The sequence below is a fragment of the Rhizomucor pusillus genome (assembly GCF_041956525.1).
Source record: "Rhizomucor pusillus strain CBS 183.67 unplaced genomic scaffold VTP01scaffold_14, whole genome shotgun sequence".
In the NCBI taxonomy this organism is placed as follows: domain Eukaryota; kingdom Fungi; phylum Mucoromycota; class Mucoromycetes; order Mucorales; family Lichtheimiaceae; genus Rhizomucor; species Rhizomucor pusillus.
Window position 1 is genome coordinate 148,190 of NW_027192156.1, and position 18,859 is coordinate 167,048.

An 18,859-nucleotide genomic window follows, 5' to 3' on the forward strand; every position below is an offset into this window, starting at 1 on the left:
AAGAGTAATCGAACCATCTAGCAGAAGCTGGTTCCTGCCAAAGCTTCCCTCAGGATAACAGAAGCCTATAGGCAGTTTTATATGGTAAAGCGGTTGATCAACGTCGTCAGCTGTCATGGCAAGAAAAATCAGGGAGAAGAGACAGCAAAAATTTCGGCGTCCAACAATCTCGTCAATTTATGTGCTTCCTGCAAGTCTCCGTCGTCGGATCAAGCATCCGCAACGAAATTGTTCCTGCGGATCATCACCCCTTTTGTGTTTCACAGTAACAGGAGCAAAACACACTGCATTCATGCTTTTTGCAAGCCTACGTGTAACATGTTCCTGACACGGTGCCTCGATCTGTTTCTCCGTTTTAGTGTACGATTATCGCGTTTCATGCTGCATGATTGACAGAAGCACCCTCTTGTAGGTGCAACAATGGCGTGTCAAATGGCATATTGTTCTCAAGAGCATGGCAGTTATCAAGTTGAGCACGTACATTGATGCATGTAAATTGTCAATATGCTGGGAAAAACTGCGCATTGTTCAATGTCTTGTTCCCTTTCATATTAGGGGTAAGAGGCTGGAGCACAAAAAATGCCTGCAAAAAGAACAAGTCAGAACATTGCAGCATGCAATAAAACCCCCTCACCTGCAGCAGCAGCAGCAGCTGCATCTCGTTCGCAATCAATGTACGAAGACCACCCTCGCGGATTAGCAGTGCCTGGATCGCGGACAATTCATCAAGATTCGCAACGGCAGCGCCAACTGCAAAACTCACGGGCCTGGGTGCCTGAAAGTATGCCTGCATCGTCCCTGCAGTCGTTCTACACTGTGCGATCTCTACACAACGCTGGTGCTTGGCCAATACCGTCCTCACCCTCTGCTAATAATCGGTATCCGTGGTCGCGGCAACCGTCAGGCCTTTTGGTCGATACCGGACTGTCGAAATCACCAACGTCGTATGTCAGTGACGACTACTACGAGGTCGTGCTGGACGATGGCACGCGTCAGAAACGTTCCGTTTCGCTATCGACTCTACCACCCACTCCAGGCGTAAAATCAAGTAGTGAGAACTATTTTTATCAACAAGACCAGCGGAATGGATCAGCGTAAGGATAATTTCCTTTTCCTTTCACTGAATCAATAGGATGGGCAATTTATCTAGTTTGGGATTTGTAGAGATGAAAGAACAGCATTGTTGCCAAACAAAGCAAACAAGCAATATAATACCATCTCTTCAGATTCATCAGACACCGAAGTCGAAGAAGAGGAACTTGGCGCAAACATTTCAAAGCCTTCATTTTTGTCACGGATACGCTCTCGCTGCCAGCTGGACCACAAGCAAAAGATGGTGTTAAAATGCAGCCTGGCATACATGCTTGGCTCCTTGTTTACATTCGTACCATATCTGAACAACATGATAGGAGGTTCTAGCGTATCCAGCCACGTTGTCGCTACCGTCACTGTCTGGTTCAATCCTGCAAAGTCTATTGGAGGCATGATTGAAGCGTCAGGATTCGGGCTACTGTATGCAGTTGTTGCATTGTTTATCAGCTTGCTAAGTCTCGCTACCACGACATATCTCGCCATCGAGCGTCAAATGTATCTCGTGTCATGTGCCGTCACGCTCGGCGTCTGGTTGGCTGGCAGCACATTCGTCATTGCATTCCTCAAGGCTGCACTTGATAAACCTAGCATTCGAACTGGTCAGTCTTATGTATAATATATAGCTAGTTTTACGTACTCACTCGTTGCGACTAGCATCCTCCCTGGCTTTCATTATCCTCTTTTCCGTTCTTGTACGAGAAACTTCAACAAACAAAAGTTTCATGGATACGACCAGAATCGAGCAGACATTTTCTATCGTTCTCATCGGTACCGCCCTCACCATCGCTGTTTGCTTCCTAGTGTGGCCCATGCGCTCTACTCGAAAACTCAAGTAAGTTGTAGACTTATGCACTATTGCTCTAAAGTGACTCAAGAATGATTTGAACTAGGCAAGACATCAATGCCACGCTGTCTTCGCTTCGCGTGCTGTTAAAACTTCTTGTCAAGACTTTCTTGCTGGATGCTGATCTTCCCGATTTTACCGCTAACAAGCAATTGGAAGAAGCTATCAAAGCACACGGAACCAGTTTCACAGCGCTGCAAAAATCCCTCAAGGAAGCAAAACTCGAATTTTTTAGCATGGAAATGTGGCGACAAGCTGATGGATATGAAAAAGTAGTCATCAGTTTGCAGCACCTTGCACAGCATATTAGTGGATTGCGTAGCAGTTGCGGTCTGGAATTTGAAGCCATCCATGAATCCAAGTTATCTGGAAGCAAGACAAGACGTAACACTGAGGAGAGGGCGACCAAAGTCAAAGCTGCACATCATCGAAAGAAAATGGAACATGAACTTAAACGCGAGCATAGCATGGAGCAGAACCTGTTTAACATGGAAATGCCCGGTATGGAGCGGCAAATATCAAGCATAAGCATCGGCAATCATCCTCATGATCTGGATACCGTGCCCGAATCACCTTTTGAAGAGAACCCACCTGCAGACTATGAAGAAACGATCGAAGAAGAAGGCGCTCTCTCACAGTTTATCCGTTCCATTCGTGGTCCCATGAAATCACTCGCGTACACCTGCAAGCAAACCATCATACATTTACAAGCGCATTTTACAGGGCAAGCTACGTCGATTACACCTACGTTTGAATTGATGAAACGGAACTTGGCCGTTGCGTTGGATATTTTTGAAGAATCCGAGCATCGCGCCCTGCTTCATTTTTATCGTCGAAAACTCAAAAAGGAGTCACTGCAGAACTTGGATGTCAACCAGCTGCACTCGCACCTGATGAAGCAATTCCCAGCAGAAGACGTATTTCTTGTCTATTTCTTTGTGTTCTGCATGCTGGAATTTGCAAAGGAGCTCGGTCGCTTGGTGGAGCACGTTGAGTCGATCTTTGAACCTTTGGAGGAAGAAGACAAGTCCATGCGGACATGCTTGAAGGAAATGTTCCAGCTTATATTCCGCCGCCCCGTTGACGAGAGCGAAAAGATACCAAAAGAGACGTTTGTACCCAACAACAACAACACCATTGATACTTTGCAGACACCTTCTCCAAAGACTCGCATCCGAAAGGTTTTCATTCGACTTTGGAGTTTCTTCTCATGGTTCCGACAACACACCGTGCGCTATGCTATCAAGGCAACGCTGATATCTGTAGCACTAGCTGTGCTCGCATATATACCCGCCACTCAACAATATTTCCGCGAATACCGTATGGAATGGACACTTATCTCCATCATGGCTGTCATGTCGCCTACTGTAGGTGGCACGAATTTGGTCGCAGTTTTGCGTGTCCTAGCGACAATCCTTGGCTGCATAGTTGGAGCAGTGGTGTACCTTTTGTTTCCTACTCACCCAGTTATATTGCTCGCATGCACTTGGGCGTTTTCAGTCCCATGTTTCTGGGTAATTCTGAACCACAAATACGGACGCTTCGGACAGTTTGCACTACTAGCATACAACTTGGTTGTCCTGTACAGCTACAATCACCGCGAAGATAGCTATGTATCTGACGTTGTAGACCTTGCTTGGAAACGATGCATTGCAGTATCTCTCGGTGTTATAATCGGTAAGTTGCTGATGCAGGGAGGATAATGTTATTATGGAATTCGTTCTAACTTGACTTTGCAGGCTTGGCTGTCACTGCATATATATGGCCATATGAGGCTCGAAAGGAGCTAAGAAAGGGCCTGTCCGACTTTTTGCTCCGGCTTTCCTGGCTATATAAGCAAATCGTGTCCGTATGCTGTGACACTACTGCTGGAGGACAAAATAACTACAGCATTATTCTCGAACAAGTGTTCTATGATACACGCCGGGATGAACCAAGGCCGCTATCCGTGGAAGAACTGGAGGCACTTTCTCTGCACAACAAGATCCTGGCTGCACAGTTCCAGCACATTGAACTCGCTTTACAAGTCAGTCTCATGTCGCTGCGAGAACTGCTGACACATGCACCAAACGAGCCACGTTTGAAAGGTCCTTTCCCTGTAAAAACCTACGACGCAATGCTTACATGCTGTCAAAATATCCTTGATAAATTCTTGTCCATGCGGATTGTCATTCTCAAGGATGTATGGGCACTCCAAGTGCGCAGAGCATTCATGTTACCAGCAAGCAAGGAATGGATGGATATGGCTGGCAATATCCTACTCTACTTTTACTTGCTCGCCTCTGCTCTTCAACTTAAGACACCTTTGCCACCGTACCTGCCTCCGGCTGAACAGGCTCGCCAAGTGCTGCTAAAGAAGCTCGAACAAGTGCTACCGTCAGCTGTCACATACACAAAGACCGGTGCTGCACCTACCGTCAACGATGACGAAGAGGATGGTTATATGGTGTACTATGCTTACGTTGCCATGATGGAAAACATCATCCAAGAGCTGGACAAGGTAGTTACAATGCAAAGATAGAACGCACACTCATGTCATTTTAAATCTAACAACTGTTTTTCACACATAGCTTGGTGGTTACATGAAAGATCTTTACGGCACGCTCGTTCCTGCAGATCAATGGCAACGATGTTTCGGGTTACTGGATTTGGAGCACGCGGATACCAGATCTTTATTCAAGAATGCTGATTCCCCACAAGATTACTTTGGCAAAGTCACCACAAAATAATCCTTATTTTTCTAGTCGCTATATTTGCATAACTTTTTTTTTGACTTGTACAATACATCATCAACATTCTTCATCTGCCGAAAACTTCATGTCAGTTGTGTGGAGTATCAAAGGATCGTAACACCGCTCGTGTCAAATTTGCATGACGGACCTTATCTATGTAGCATGCATTAACAACATGGTTTCATATGGTGAAATTATCAACAAAAGACTTCACACTGTAATTCGTGCACACCGAGCCATGCATCGTTGGATTGCCACGTGGAGATGACATTTGTTGGTCTACTTCTTACTGAACAAACATTCTAGAATGATGATAGAAATATCTTTGTTGCTTATTACAAAAATAAATCCCATCCTCTTTCTAAGCATCAGATATTATTCTTGTTGGTGTGAGCTCGTGCCAATGTCAAAAACGGTTACTGGAATCGAACATCCGTTTTGGGGCCTGAAAGATGACTCTGACTGACTGACTGACAGACTGAACAATGTTAACAAGCCACACGTCCAATGCAACGGTTTGGGCCCGAGGGGCAGTAAGAGAGTTGGTTGTTATCTTTGGACACATGGCTGCAGCTGTACTCAAGTTACCTGAGGATTCAAAAGACGTCTTGCTTGTGCACAAGTACACCAAGGCTGAGGGTATTGCCCGCGTCGAACCCGCCGAGACATTGTCACTTGAAGTTAGTTTTTCTGTTATTTGTTGACGCGATGCATTGTCGTCAAATGGTTGCTAGCATTACACATGAACACGCCATTCTCTAACACCACTCTTTTTCGTTTCGTTAAAAGGTGTCTGGCCAAAAGGTCGATGGTGTCAACACGGTTGCAAAGTACCTCGCAGCAAAGACTCAGCCGGAACTTTTGGGCGCCAACAAGGAAGAGCAAGCTGAAGTAAGTAGTGCGAATATCACGTAGAACGAAACAGTGTTTGTTTTCCTGACAGTATATCTTTCCTCTTTTTCTAGGTTGAGGAATGGTCATCTTGGGCTCTTTCTTCCCTCAAAGGCGCCAACACCAAAGAAATTAACGCTGGTATCCAGGTAATTAATGACAAGAAACATGATTGAATGAAATGCATTGGGCTGACGAATACGTATGTGATAGAAACTTAACACGCACCTCGCCTCCCGCACCTACATCGTCGGCGCCCACCTCTCGCTCGCCGATCTCATTGTTTTCTCACACGTCCACTCTGTTTCTGTATGTTTTAACCCTATATACTTGGCATTTATTTTGGTACTGAGGACTTACCGATTTGTCTACAGAAAAATCTTCGCGTCAAGACTGCACCCAATGTCTTGAGATGGTTCGATCTTGTTCAAAACGTCGCTGTCAAGAAGGCCGATTTGACCAAGGAGCTTCCTCTCTTGGAAGTCGATTTGGATGATGTGCCAGAACCCGTCGTCGCTGCACCCGTAAGTGAAGAAAATGCTGGTGACGTCTAAACATCTTTGTATGCTAATGTCAGAACTTTGATCTGTAGAAGGACGCAAAAAAGAAGGACAAGGAAGCGAAAAAAGAGGGTGGCAAGAAGGAAGAGAACAAGAAAGAGGAAGGAGGCAAAAAAGAAGGCGGCAAGAAGGACAAGAAAGATAAAAAGGAAAAGAAGGAAAAGAAGCCTGCCGCCGCGCCTGCATCCAACGAGCCTGAGCAGCCTGTTATTTCCCGCCTGGATATCCGTGTTGGCTACATTCGTTCATGCCGCAAGCACGAAGGTGCCGACTCTTTGTACGTTGAAGAAATCGATCTCGGCGACGGTGAGGGTGTCTACCGCACTATCGTCTCTGGTCTTGTAAAGTGGTATCCTTTGGAAGAAATGCAGGTAAGGAGCAGTAATGCTTTTCTTTAAAAACGTAAAAACTGATGATTCCTTTTTAGAACCGCTGGGTACTCTGCTTGGCCAACTTGAAGCCTGCCAGCATGCGTGGTATCAAGTCTGAGGGTATGGTTCTGTGCGCCACTGCTCCTGACGGCAGCAAGGTTGAGCTGCTCTCCCCCGCTGATACCAGCAAGGTAAAGCCTGGTGACCGTGTCTACTTTGAAGGTTTGGAAGGCGAGCCCGAGAAGCAATTGCCGCCCAAGAAGAAATACTTTGAGACCGTCCAGCCCGATCTCAAGACAAACGACGAACGCGTTGCACACTACCAGGATAAGCCATTCCTTATTAGAACCGCATCTGGTGAGCCTGTAAAATGCATAGTTGCTTCTGTTCAACAGGGTAGCATTAAATAAACAAAAAACCAACATGTTGGGGGTTCGTATTGTACATTCACGCGCAACGATGATGACAATATGTATGGAGAAGAAAAGGATGTGAAGTTAAGCCGTTTCCGGTTGTGTGTGCGAGAGGAAGAGAGAATAACTAGAGTTGGATAAGGGAGTAGACGGGAGCATCCAAGGCCTTGGCACCATTCAAGAAGCTCAATTCCATGACAAAAATGTACTCGACGGTGGTTGCACCGCATTTCTTTACAAGCTCGCCGGCAGCAGCTGCAGAGCCACCGGTGGCAATCAAATCGTCAACGATAACAACGCGGGAACCGGCCTTGACGGCGCTCTTTTGCAGTTCAAAGACGTCCTGCAGAAACATTGATATGTTACACACATGGGTGATTGATAAGAAGAAATATCCATCGTGGTTACCTGGCCATATTCCTTTTCGTAGACAGCGCTGACGCAATCGCCTGGAAGCTTGCCCTGCTTGCGAACAGGTACGAAGGCAGCACCCAAACGCATAGCAATCAAGGGACCCAGAAGGAAACCACGAGCATCGAGACCTGAACACAAGGTTTAGAAACTTTCGCACGCTGTTACTCTAACTGATGAACCCATACCAACGACAGTGTCGATTTTCTCAGCGTGTGAAGAGTTGATGTGGTAGACAATGTTGCTGATAAGTGCCTCGACGGCGGTCGGGTCCTGGAAAACGGGGAACAAGTCCTTGAAAACGATACCCTATACAACAAGCAGTTACTAACTGCTGCAACGGAATGGAATCTCTAGACGATTTGGCCACATTGGCGTACCTTCTTGGGGAAGTCGGGGTGGGTGCCGAGAAGGTTCTTGATGCGCTCAATGTCGTGGTTGCTCATTGGTAATTGTGTATGAGTATAGTACTAGATAAGAGAGAGAAAGGGCAGTGCTGGAAGAAGGAAAAAAAGCTGTGTGCCTGATTTCGGAAAGGCGAAGAGTGGCTTGCCGACGACGAGGGATCTCGCACATTTATCGATTATCTTTTTGGGTTGATAAGAGCTAGATTATTCTGCTATAATGGTGATTACACTTCGAACTTTGTGATTTTGGTCGTTGTTATTATTCTTTCCTTTATTGTTCGAACTTTTACAAATTAGGCTATAATGAATAAGAACTTTTCCCATAATCATGTTCTTTATCTTCTTGAGTGGAGAGTAAAAGTAATGTAGAAAGCTAAAGGGAGAGGAGGGAGGGAACAACCAAGTTCACTGTGTTCTCGTGTAATTTTGATGATACTTCTTTCTTCGTATACTACATCAAAGAACAGGTACAATGATTTAGTAGAGGCTCTATTGCAGAAAATGATGGCCTAGAATGAATCACATCAAGTGAGAGGATTTAGAAGGATAATATTCACGTAAAAGGAATGTTGAAGGCTCATGCTCTCAGAACATATACCGTAGTTGAATGGGTCCCAAAGGGACTGCATGCATACCTACGACAGACATGAACGACAGGACACCACGTACCTTCTTATCTCCGACAAAACCGGATCAGGACGGTCTACGTCGAATTTTGCTGCGATTTTCTTCTGGTTGCTTCAGGAGTACGCTGTAGGATTCTTGCGCGTTACCAGGTCCCGTCGAGAAGCAGTTCAACAGCAAGATCACTACACTGACATCGCCAGGCTTTTCGTCCTTCGTGTGACGGACGATTTGACGCACGAATTGAATGCCTTTGCCAATCAAAGCGATGCTACCAAATCCTGCCTGGTCCTCGACGGTGCTCGGCTCCAAGCCAAAAACGCCACTCATGCAGCAAGACAAGCCAAGAAAAGTATGGCTTTTAAGAAGGCACAACGGCTGAACGAAGACTGAACCGCAGCTTCAACGCACTGAAGCATCGTCTCCGCGAAAAGTACGCCAGGCAATGGGTGAGCTTTACCCCGGCCATCAAACACGCAATTATCCAGCAGTTGGATGCCTGGCGAGACACCCCGACGTCACACTCGCGATTTCGCCAACGAGGATGCTACTACCATATTCATGCACGAAGCTCCGTTTGAGGCCGATCCAGGAACCGTGCCTATGGAACAAGCTTGCCAATGCCCTTTACCGGAAAATCAAGCAACGTAACCGTGGTCGTGATAGCACGAACACCGATATAGCTACAAGAGTCGATGAGTATATCTCCTCAAAAATGCGCTGCTATTGCACCAAGCAAAGTCGGGGGCAACCAGTCGATTTTCTGCAGCGAACCCCTGTGGTACCAGTACAAGACGCGGCTCGATTGGACGATGATCATGAAAAGGCGTTCCGAGTAGTTACTTGCCAGAATTTCAACCGTGTATTTCGTCACGATGGTGACCCTGCAGACAATCTGGCGTCTATTACACAGTACATGCTACGGTTCCAAGAGCGCCCGCGCTGGTTCGTCCGGTCATCAAGACGTCAAAGAACAGCTAGTGACAGAGGGACTACAGTGACTTCCGGTTTCCCAGGACGTCCTGGCGAAAGAGATATTACGACGTCATCCGGTGCTCCACGACGGAAAAGAACAGCTAGCGAAACAGAGACTATGGTCGAATCATCCTGGTCTCTGCAACGAGAAAAACCAGAATCGTCCAGTGCCCCGCTGAACGATCCAAAAGGCTGCGCTCCAAACCAAAAAGTTGGATCAACTTAGACAGGTGGATAGGGCTATACGCCCGGTATTCAGAAGTCTCATTCTTTTCTATAATATGTTCTTAATGCTCACCATTTGAACTATGCACCGAGGCTTGCATGCACTTGGCGGGAGGAGCTGAGCATGGCTTTGTCACATTTCTAGACAGGTTTGTGAAATGCGACGCATATCAAACTTCGGCAACGCGACAACTAATGTCATTTATTAGCGTCATGCTTAGCTTCGCAAGTCCGCCAAATGCATCTGCAAGACGCGACTTTATTTTTCGGAAATACAGTACATGTATCGGATCTAAAGTACTTGCAACAGGCTTATGATCACAAGAAAACGGCAACTGCCAAAACAATCCAAGACAGTTTACATTTATTCACCGAAACCAATGGTTACCTGCACGTTATCAACAATCAAGCTCTTGACAGGTATCTTTGTGATTTGGCCACATTTGTTACCTCCGTGCTTCCCAAAGCAATTCAAGAGAAAAAATAAGCGTGTTATGTCCATATTCAAACCATGAAATAAAGTCAACGCTGGAATAATGGTTCGCTTGTTTATCACCACAGTAGGTCAACAAACGCGACGCAGTACATTAAGTCTCGAAAATATCTGTATGCTTATCTTCCATCGTATTCACCTGACCTCAACCCCATCGAGCAGTTCTGGTCAGTAGTTAAGAGAAAAGTTATACGGAACAGGCTTTTGGAAAGAGAGACACTGATGACTAGAAGTAGTGAAGCATCTAATAACTTAAGATTGAGCGATTTTGAAGGTTTTGTCTCTCATTCCTATAAGTGCTTAGATAACTGTCATAACAGAGAGCAGCTCTGATATGCTTCTCACCACGAAGTTTACATATTTCTAAGTGGAGGGGCTGCGACAAGACATTCTGAATCTAACAAATTTCCCTCCCACCACATCTATGGTACCCGGGCCAATGTTGTGTCCCATGTTTGTGCCAGAAGGGAAACCCTTCAAGTATGCCATCTCCCGACTTCCAAAATAATCTCGATTGGATCCTGTGGTTAACGAAAAACAAGAAGTGCTGTCTTGGACTTTACATTCAGCTATATTTGAATAGCGTGGAGTTCTCCTGGATGGACTCGAAACTTAAAAGTGATGGCTTATTTTTCTTAGCCTGTTCGATGTAGCGGACCTCTATTATAGGTCCTCCATGTAGTATTTGCCATGGTCTTCACGACACTAATTTCAAATGAAAGATAAACTGTAGCATATTCATCACAACAGTAGAAACGATGGCCGTTTATTACATGGTACAATGATAACAATACCATTGATAATTCATCAAGGGCTCATTGGTGCCTCACTTTGAAGTTGGTGCGCGTGTTTTCCTTCGGACAAACGAACGATGATTGGATTGACAAGATCTTGCGGAGATTTAAAGGCCTCACTGGGCTGCTCCGCGAACCTCCTTGCCGAAATTGCCCCGTTATGAGATTGCTTGAGCTCCTCGAGTACGTTCATTGTCTCTTCTAATATGCTCTAATCAACCTTGGTTGCCACACGCAGATTCTCCACCCACGAACCGCTAGGTTCAGGAAGAGCTGCAGGCACGGCATCAAAGTCTCCCCTTTCTCATTGAAATCGCTGGGAATTGTTGCTCACGAAGAGTGTCGTCCTGTTCTATCGGCATAGGTTTCTCGCTATACATGATTCGTCAGCACGGGGCCTGCTTTCGGGTATTATAACGTACTGCCAAACATTTGTATGACTTGTTCTGGAATTCCTGGATGCGAGGGATAGGCTCCAAGTGTTGATAATTTGGCTGCGTTGGTTTTGTCATCCAGCCGTACAAGTATGCAAAAAATACATAGTGAAGTATTTGGCAGGAAGGTGGAGCAGTAAAATACTGTGAGGCTTTAGGTAGGTGCTTTTAATGGAATAAGAAACAAAGAATCAAGTCTACGAGTAAATGATTGTAATAAGAGGGAGTTCTAAATGTTGTACCACCTCCATCATTATTGAACGCTGATCAATCCATAAATACGACACATAGATACTCCAGAGATACGCCGCGTTGCCTCCTACTAGCGGTTGATTAGTATCTGCCAGCTTTAGCTGCCGTTCCACAGAGGGAAGCGAGTCTCCCACTCCCGGCTGGGACGGCATAGCCGGAAGGTGCGGCCAGGAATTTTTGCAGCACTTGTACAAGCGTATTTGCCACAAGTTCTTTCTGTGTAATGCAGCAAAAAGTAGATCCTTAGACTTTAGCTATTTTTGTTTATTTTTTCTCCATTTATCTTTGGCTTACCACCGATGGACGTGTTGTCCATCGCGGAATAAATCTTCATACAAAAAAAAAATAAGTACTAGCAGAGTATATTTTCTAAGCCATGAGACTCTAATCAACGTTTGTTTGAATACTGTGCTTCAAACTTTTCTCATTCTTTCGTTACAACAGCTCAGCTTAACTGGGCCTATTACCTATTTTGCATTACCTAATAGCAGTAGTGCTCGCTGTTACATACACATGACAACAATAGAGTATTTATCAAAAAGGCGCAGAGATTTGCGTGTTTTTGATATCTCAATTCAGTTATGCGATAATTTTATCAATGCAGTCTTGGTTGCGCTGAGAAATTCTTGGAGCCATTGTCGGAGGAGGTCATCCTTCCCTTTTTCTGCTACTGATGCACAAAATCGTCGTCGGTCAAACGGTCTTTAAATATGGCATGGCTCGCAGGAACTTTCCTGCCTTTTCCACTGCTCGTTACTTGATGACAAGACCGAAAAAGGAACGCGTGTGCCTTGTTGGCTCGGGAAACTGGTACGTCTGTCGACCGCACTCGATGCGAATTTTGTTTTTCTTTGACACTCTCTGTAGGGGCTCTGCTGTTGGCAAAATTGTTGGATACAATGTTGCAAGACATTCAGATCTGTTCGAACCTCAAGTGAAGCAGTGGGTGTTCGAGGAGATGTTCAATGGAGAGAAACTGACAGATATTATCAATCGTGAACACGAGAACCCAAAGTACGACTACGCCGCTGTTGTTGTTTAACGACATGGTGGGATCTCTAATTAATCGATTCATATTTTCTTTTTTTGCCAGATACCTTCCAGGGATCAAGTTCTCAGAGAATATCCGAGCAGTTCCTGACCTAAAGGAAGCTTGCCGGGACGCGAGCGTTCTTGTCATTTGCCTGCCTCACCAATTCGTCAGGGACGTATGCGACGAAATGGCAGGGCACATTGCGCCGGACGCCAAGGCGATCTCGCTCATCAAGGGCCTGGAAATCAAGCCGGAAGGTGTTACTCTATTCTCTGAAGAAATATCGCGTCGGCTCGGTATCACGACAGCTGCGCTGAGCGGCGCGAACATTGCAAACGAAGTGGCAGAGGAGAAGTTTTGCGAATCCACCATTGGTTGCCGCTCCGCCGAGGATGGCAAGCTCTTCTTCAAGCTGTTTGATACACCTTACTTTCGCGTCAATGTCATTCGCGACCACGTTGGAGTCGAACTCTGCGGTGCACTCAAGAACGTCGTCGCCGTCGGTGCAGGTCTCTCGGATGGGTTAGGGTAAGTTTGTTGGGGGAAACGGCCGGTAGGGTGGGGTGGGAAATATCATTCTCGTGGCCTGATCGCCTGTTCCTTTGTTGGGGACCCAACGTACATAAGGATAATAGCTTACAATAAACTTCCACTTTTATCAGGTACGGAAGCAACACCAAAGCAGCCATTATCCGGCGCGGTCTGCTGGAGATGCGCAAATTTGGCCAGACGTTCTTTGGCTCTGTCGAGGATGAGACCTTTTTCGAATCATGCGGAGTAGCAGATCTCATCACGACGTGCTCCGGCGGCCGCAACCGCAAAGTCGCTGAAGCGTTTGCAAAGACTCGCAAACCTATCGACCAGTTAGAGAAAGAAATGCTCAATGGACAGAAACTCCAGGGAACCCTGACTGCAGACGAAGTGCACCAATTTCTCGTTGCAAGAAATATGGAGCACGAATTTCCTTTATTCACGACCGTCTACCGCATCATCTATCAGGGTGCACCTCCAGACATCATTGTCAAGGACATTTAGAAAAAGAAAAAAGTTCTTGTGCTATACCTCGAACGTTTTCCTCTTCTTCTTTTATCCTGCGCATATATATATGTACAGATACAGACAAAAGAGTATAAAACTAAATGAAAGAGAACAAGCAAGCAAAACTTATATGCTGTACAAAGATTACAAGTTTTCGCTGGGAAACATGATATCCAACAATTTGGATCGCTGTTCAAACAAGAACTTTGGCCATTCATGCCAGCTTATAGGCTGACCCAATCCTTCTTCTTGCCGTTGCTGTTGCTCTTGTTGTTGCTCTGAGTTTACACATCGTACGTCTCGCACGGCGTCCTTTGGAGGAAAAGCATAGGAAGAAGAAGAAGAAGAAGAAGAGGAGGTAGTAGTAGCTGGAGGGCTATTGTCGCTGCTACATACTTGAGGGCTGATAATGATATGATTTCCTTGCACAACGTAGCGTTCAAGTGGAAGTTGGACATCAATGGCAATGTGTGATCTTGTTGTTTGATTACGACAGTTGCCTAAGCTCACGTTGAAGTTATATCTGCCAATAATCTCATCATCGACGCGGACCACGGGAGGTCCATCGTTTCTTCCACCACTTAGCACTACAGTTGGATCACCTCTCGGGGGCCAGCTTGGATTGCCTGCTGGGTCGTAAAGTTCAAGGTAGAACCCCAACGTGGATGTTTGCATAGACGCCGTTGCAAACGTCAAGTATGCAAGCCAGGGAGGAGGAAGAGATGAATCTCGGGTCTGCTGTGCCCTTGGGCGCGTGTGACATGATAGGATGGAGATGGCAAGGACGACACATAGAAATAAGAGAAATTTAGACTTTGACTGGATATGTTCTTGGTGTGGTTTAGGAGGAGGAGGAGCAGCAGGCGAGCGATGTTTGGATGATGACGATGATGCAGCGCTCGTTGGATATGTCTTTTTATCCGAGTTGATGCGTTCGAGTAGTGCCTGTTCGCGAGCTTGCTTGACTGTAGCAAAAACAGCCCGTCGATCCATGGCTGCAAATTGATCGACGGTCAATATTTGGTATGGTGCTGGCAACGCCGCACTGGACGCTGCCCATTCTTTCCCAAGTCGCTCCTCTAAGGAGGAGCTTGCCTGGCTTGATCTGCTAGTTCTTGAATTATTCCTTCTTCTTTTCTTCTTAAAGGACGGTGCCCGCCCTACATTGAGGTTGAAGGCAGACAGATCGACGCATCGGATTTTGTACTGGGCCAGCAAATTTGCCAAACGCAGCCTTCTTTCTTCTTCATCTGCTGCTCTGCTAGTAGAACGATTAATCGGTAGTACTGGGATTATAGGAACACCCAAATTCTTAAGTTTCCACAGAATCTCCATGTCATCCTTGACATAGCTTTCCTCTAGGTCGTTAGCGACATTGTAGAAATAAATGCAAAGGTCGATCCCGTTGGGAGATTTCTCCGGGTACACGAACCCATCTTCATCATCGAGAGGAGGCTCTTCCTCCTCCTGTTGCTGGTGCTCTTTCGATTTTGATTTGCTATGCAAATGATGATGAATGTATCGCAGCAGGGTACGATCGAGTTGGGCTTTTTCCACCGCACCAAACGACGACCATCCAAAATCTGCTTCAATGACTGATAGGCCGTAGTCTTCGTATGTTTCAATTGCATTCTCGTCGTCAGGTAGGAGGCTCATTAAAACGAGGTTATGTTTTCGTTCCTTGAAGTTACAAAACGATGACGATGAACTTGGGAATTGGAGTTGGTGCAGTGCTTCCGCGAGTCCTTTGGATATCTTTTTGAAGACTCGACGCTTATCTTTCTCAGAACAGGCACCCATGTAAAGTATGCGCACAACGCTTGGGTCTTGGAATGCCTCAGTCTTCTTCTTCTCAGATGATGACCTGTATCGATGATGATGTGAAGATGTCTGCTGTTCAATGGCATTCATCTGTTGCTCGAGGTCTCTCTGTGCACCGAGCATTTCCAGGAGGGTCTCTGAACCGATCTGTTGATCCATCATCGATGATTCTTCTTTTCCTACCGACTCCACAGAGGTTAGACCTTGCAAAGCTTCATGCAATGATTGATAGTCAATTTGACTGTCAACAGCGTCTTCTCTTTCAGGTAACGGCTGCGTATGCCAAGGCTGCGTGGCATCCTTGGAAGAGTAAAGTTGGTCTGCTCGATGCAACGTTGGCGAGGAGTATCTTTCTGCAAGAAGCATCTGCGTCAAAAATGGGTCCCGTTGCTGCGCAGCAGCAAAAGTAGTCGATGATATCGACACCGATGTTGTTGACGACGTACCATATCTACTATTACGATTATGTTTTTCGTCAATGTCGGATTTGATCCGTTGGTGTTGCTTCATAACTTTGGCTCGAGAAGGGCACAGGGAGAGAAAAAACAAAGCGAAAGCGATTGGGTACGAAAAGTGAGGGAGGCACAGATAAAGAGTGAGAGAAAGAGAGAGAAGAAAAGGAATTCGGTTTCCAGGCGCCCTTTTAGCTGTTCTGCTGCTGCTGCTGCTGCTGCTGCGTCTTCTTGATTTCTTATATACTGTCTACTGTTTGCTATCGATGTAACTTGCTTCTCCCCTCCTTACTTTGTGGTTACCTTGCAGGACTACTGTTGACTCCTGTTTGCTGCGCAGTGGGAAATAAATAGCAAGAGGAAAAAAAAAGTGGAGAAGAAAGAGAAAGGTCCATTCAAATTGCCTATGGTAACGCCTGGGGGAGTGATTTTCAATGCCAGCGGAAGCAAGAGAGTCATGTGCTCTCTCAATATTTAAAAAGCTGGAAATCGAGAGAACTAGAGAACTTCCTTTTTTTCCTTGTTCGCAGTAGCTCGCTGTACATTTGCTGCGGTAACAAGGGATGCTGCGACGAGGCTGTAAGTTTGGATATCATGGCCTAACGCTATCGACGCAAGCAAGCAGTATGCAGCGGGCCAGTACAGACTACTGTTAACTTGATATACAGTATTTCTAAAAAGTAATGTCGCAGACATAGAAAATTAATGTCGCTCTAGAAAACTATATATCGGGCGTCGCTATATTCCTTCACAGCTTTCTTCTTTTTCACTACTTTACAATTTCAAACGTGAGTGCACAATTTTTATACGAGGATGGACAAGGAAATATTGTCGATGGGAACGGTAGACCCGAACCCATGGACTACATCGTCGACCAGGAACAAATTGCTCTTGAGACGATTAGTTCTCACACTCAGTATCTGCAAAAGAAGCCTGTAGAGAAATCTCGAGCTAACGCGATGCAAGTAGGTAAGCCTAGAGATGAGGATTCTCGTATGAGGGAAGTGACTGAAAAACGTACTTATACTTCTTACTCTCCTCAAGACAAGGCCAGATTCTTTAAACCGAACATTGAGAAGTATATGAGTGCTTCTGTTGCAGCAAAACAATTGGGTATTCACGCTCGCATAGCCCAGAGATGGGTCAAACAGTATGAGGAGCGTCCCGATCTGGTGACAAACGTCAAGCAGCACATCGATCTTGTCATCTTCTGCTTTGTACTCCGATTTTCTCTTTCGCAATCTGGTATAGCAGTTGGATAGTAGCATCCTTCCGTTGTCGCAGCCCCAGCAATAACTTCATTTGCTTTGTCAAGAAGAGGCCAACAGCAATCAACAGGTGCATATTCGTCATAGCAACGTGACTTTCAATGGTATTGGAAGAGAGCAGCAAGCATTTTTGTACCCAGATGTCGCATTGCATCTCCTTTCGATATGGGAATTCGTCACTCGGCTTCAATTTGGAAGCCAATTTTGGACCGCTTAGCTTATGCACACAAATGAGGAGTAGAATCGGCATCATTTTGTGGGTCTGCTTGACTGAGAGGCAATACCGTATTGCTCTGTCCATAAACTCCATAGAGACTGTGTGCTGTATCTCGATCAAAATAGGTGGGAGCCTTGGTGACTTGAGATCGGATATGTAAAGAACGTCGGATTTGGTGTTGTTTGCCCAGTCTGAATCTCCCACTGAGTAGCTATGGTAAGATTCCTCTCCTTTAATGATAATAACAATAATAATAAATACAATATTACGATTATGTACTTTTGGTACTTTCGATCGTATCCATTTGTCAATCTTCGATGTAACTGTGGAGATGCTTCCAGATGATCCTAAAGCATTTTTATTGCGGGCATGGACTTCTTCGACACGCTGTGTTGTCGTTGCTCCAAGATGAAGCAAAACAACTAACCAAGTACCGAGCCCATTTATTCTCCGTGCGGCGCATCCTGATCCATGGAAATCGATGTTACGACATTCAAGCGATTTTACTTTAGCACTCAATGTTACACTCACCTTGACAGATAATCTTTGATCTTCTGAGGATGTTTACCTTTGTCGACGACTCGTTCATACTGTTGCTTCGCCGAATCCGCCCTCAGTTTCCGAGTTCAGCATCTTCTTCACATATTTCATCAGTTCTCGTCGATCCTCTTCCACTGAGAAATTTTCGAAGGACATCTGTTCGAAGTTTTTCGATATATGCCACAGGCAAGCGAGTCTGGAAAATGCTTCTCAAGAGCTTTCACTAATGAAGCATCGTTGTCCGTGGTGAACAGCCCAGGTTTGATGTCGCGGTACACGGCTGCCTTTAAGAATTGAGCGAGCCGGTCGTATGATTCAATTTGTTCGTTGGAAACAAAGGCGCAGCCGATCGCAAAAGACGTTAATACTTTTTGCCCGCTGTTGCTGCTGCCGATCCCGACGATGTTCATAAGCGGTAGTCCACGATCGTTGGTCTTGTACGTTGCGTCGATCAAGACTACCTCATTGAATCGTCAGGCTCTCTGGATAGACGTCTCATGGCAAAAGAAAAGCATCTTCAATGCGTTTCGCTCTTCATCCACGTCGTACAAAACTATGTAATTGTTGCTGTGGAGAAAAGCGACGAGATTAGCGACACAATTCTCCGGGCCTTGGTCGAGCTTAGCACGCAAGTTGTAAAGATCTCGCTTCGTGACCAAGCGCTGACCATCCCGGGCAGTCGTTGCTTGTAGTACTGTAGCTGGTCTCGCACCGGCTTCCAGCATTGTCCTAGCCATTTCTTCGGTTTCCTTGGGCAATCAACAATGCTGATGGTAGCAAAGGGGATTTGCAGCGAGATCATGATTGTGAACATCGTCGATTTTGTTCACTTTCCACTTTAAACTTGTCTTCTTCGTGCACGAAGCTGTCAGCTTCCACGGGCAGTTATCAGCCTGAAGTGGCAATCTCTTCTTCTTGCGGGCTTTCAGGGTGATTTTGTGGGAGTTCTTGTACACTCTTTCCGGAAAGTAG

At 45.8% G+C, this 18,859-nt stretch overlaps 9 protein-coding genes across 9 annotated transcripts; 4 read left to right on the forward strand and 5 right to left on the reverse strand.

Moving 5' to 3' along the window:
• Positions 1-672: 672 nt before the first annotated feature.
• On the forward strand, positions 673-4,665 carry VTP01DRAFT_2736 (uncharacterized protein; the record flags this gene model as incomplete). The annotated part of the gene is made up of 6 exons (XM_069381230.1): positions 673-1,094; positions 1,165-1,691; positions 1,747-1,924; positions 1,983-3,613; positions 3,676-4,436; positions 4,507-4,665. The coding sequence occupies 6 exons, from the start codon at positions 673-675 to the stop codon at positions 4,663-4,665; spliced, it is 3,678 nt and encodes a 1,225-aa protein (XP_069236943.1).
• Positions 4,666-5,231: 566 nt separating this feature from the next.
• On the forward strand, positions 5,232-6,900 carry VTP01DRAFT_2737 (uncharacterized protein; the record flags this gene model as incomplete). The annotated part of the gene is made up of 7 exons (XM_069381231.1): positions 5,232-5,348; positions 5,458-5,559; positions 5,634-5,708; positions 5,773-5,868; positions 5,934-6,083; positions 6,152-6,490; positions 6,547-6,900. The coding sequence occupies 7 exons, from the start codon at positions 5,232-5,234 to the stop codon at positions 6,898-6,900; spliced, it is 1,233 nt and encodes a 410-aa protein (XP_069236944.1).
• A 130-nt stretch (positions 6,901-7,030) lies between these two features.
• Positions 7,031-7,760, reverse strand: VTP01DRAFT_2738 (uncharacterized protein; the record flags this gene model as incomplete). Its single annotated transcript, XM_069381232.1, has 4 exons — positions 7,031-7,246; positions 7,312-7,445; positions 7,503-7,623; positions 7,695-7,760. The coding sequence occupies 4 exons, from the start codon at positions 7,758-7,760 to the stop codon at positions 7,031-7,033; spliced, it is 537 nt and encodes a 178-aa protein (XP_069236945.1).
• A 588-nt stretch (positions 7,761-8,348) lies between these two features.
• On the forward strand, positions 8,349-9,546 carry VTP01DRAFT_2739 (uncharacterized protein; the record flags this gene model as incomplete). Its single annotated transcript, XM_069381233.1, has 2 exons — positions 8,349-8,697; positions 8,762-9,546. The coding sequence occupies 2 exons, from the start codon at positions 8,349-8,351 to the stop codon at positions 9,544-9,546; spliced, it is 1,134 nt and encodes a 377-aa protein (XP_069236946.1).
• Positions 9,547-11,162: 1,616 nt separating this feature from the next.
• Positions 11,163-11,670, reverse strand: VTP01DRAFT_2740 (uncharacterized protein; the record flags this gene model as incomplete). Its single annotated transcript, XM_069381235.1, has 3 exons — positions 11,163-11,204; positions 11,255-11,431; positions 11,509-11,670. 3 exons carry the CDS (start codon positions 11,668-11,670, stop codon positions 11,163-11,165), a joined length of 381 nt encoding a protein of 126 aa, XP_069236947.1.
• A 521-nt stretch (positions 11,671-12,191) lies between these two features.
• Positions 12,192-13,586, forward strand: VTP01DRAFT_2741 (uncharacterized protein; the record flags this gene model as incomplete). Its single annotated transcript, XM_069381236.1, has 4 exons — positions 12,192-12,328; positions 12,386-12,532; positions 12,612-13,079; positions 13,214-13,586. The coding sequence occupies 4 exons, from the start codon at positions 12,192-12,194 to the stop codon at positions 13,584-13,586; spliced, it is 1,125 nt and encodes a 374-aa protein (XP_069236948.1).
• A 147-nt stretch (positions 13,587-13,733) lies between these two features.
• On the reverse strand, positions 13,734-15,920 carry VTP01DRAFT_2742 (uncharacterized protein; the record flags this gene model as incomplete). Its single annotated transcript, XM_069381237.1, has 2 exons — positions 13,734-15,763; positions 15,857-15,920. The coding sequence occupies 2 exons, from the start codon at positions 15,918-15,920 to the stop codon at positions 13,734-13,736; spliced, it is 2,094 nt and encodes a 697-aa protein (XP_069236949.1).
• A 1,145-nt stretch (positions 15,921-17,065) lies between these two features.
• On the reverse strand, positions 17,066-17,936 carry VTP01DRAFT_2743 (uncharacterized protein; the record flags this gene model as incomplete). The annotated part of the gene is made up of 2 exons (XM_069381238.1): positions 17,066-17,811; positions 17,879-17,936. 2 exons carry the CDS (start codon positions 17,934-17,936, stop codon positions 17,066-17,068), a joined length of 804 nt encoding a protein of 267 aa, XP_069236950.1.
• Positions 17,937-18,360: 424 nt separating this feature from the next.
• On the reverse strand, positions 18,361-18,624 carry VTP01DRAFT_2744 (uncharacterized protein; the record flags this gene model as incomplete). Its single annotated transcript, XM_069381239.1, has 1 exon — positions 18,361-18,624. One exon carries the CDS (start codon positions 18,622-18,624, stop codon positions 18,361-18,363), a length of 264 nt encoding a protein of 87 aa, XP_069236951.1.
• Between the last annotated feature and the right edge of the window lie 235 nt (positions 18,625-18,859).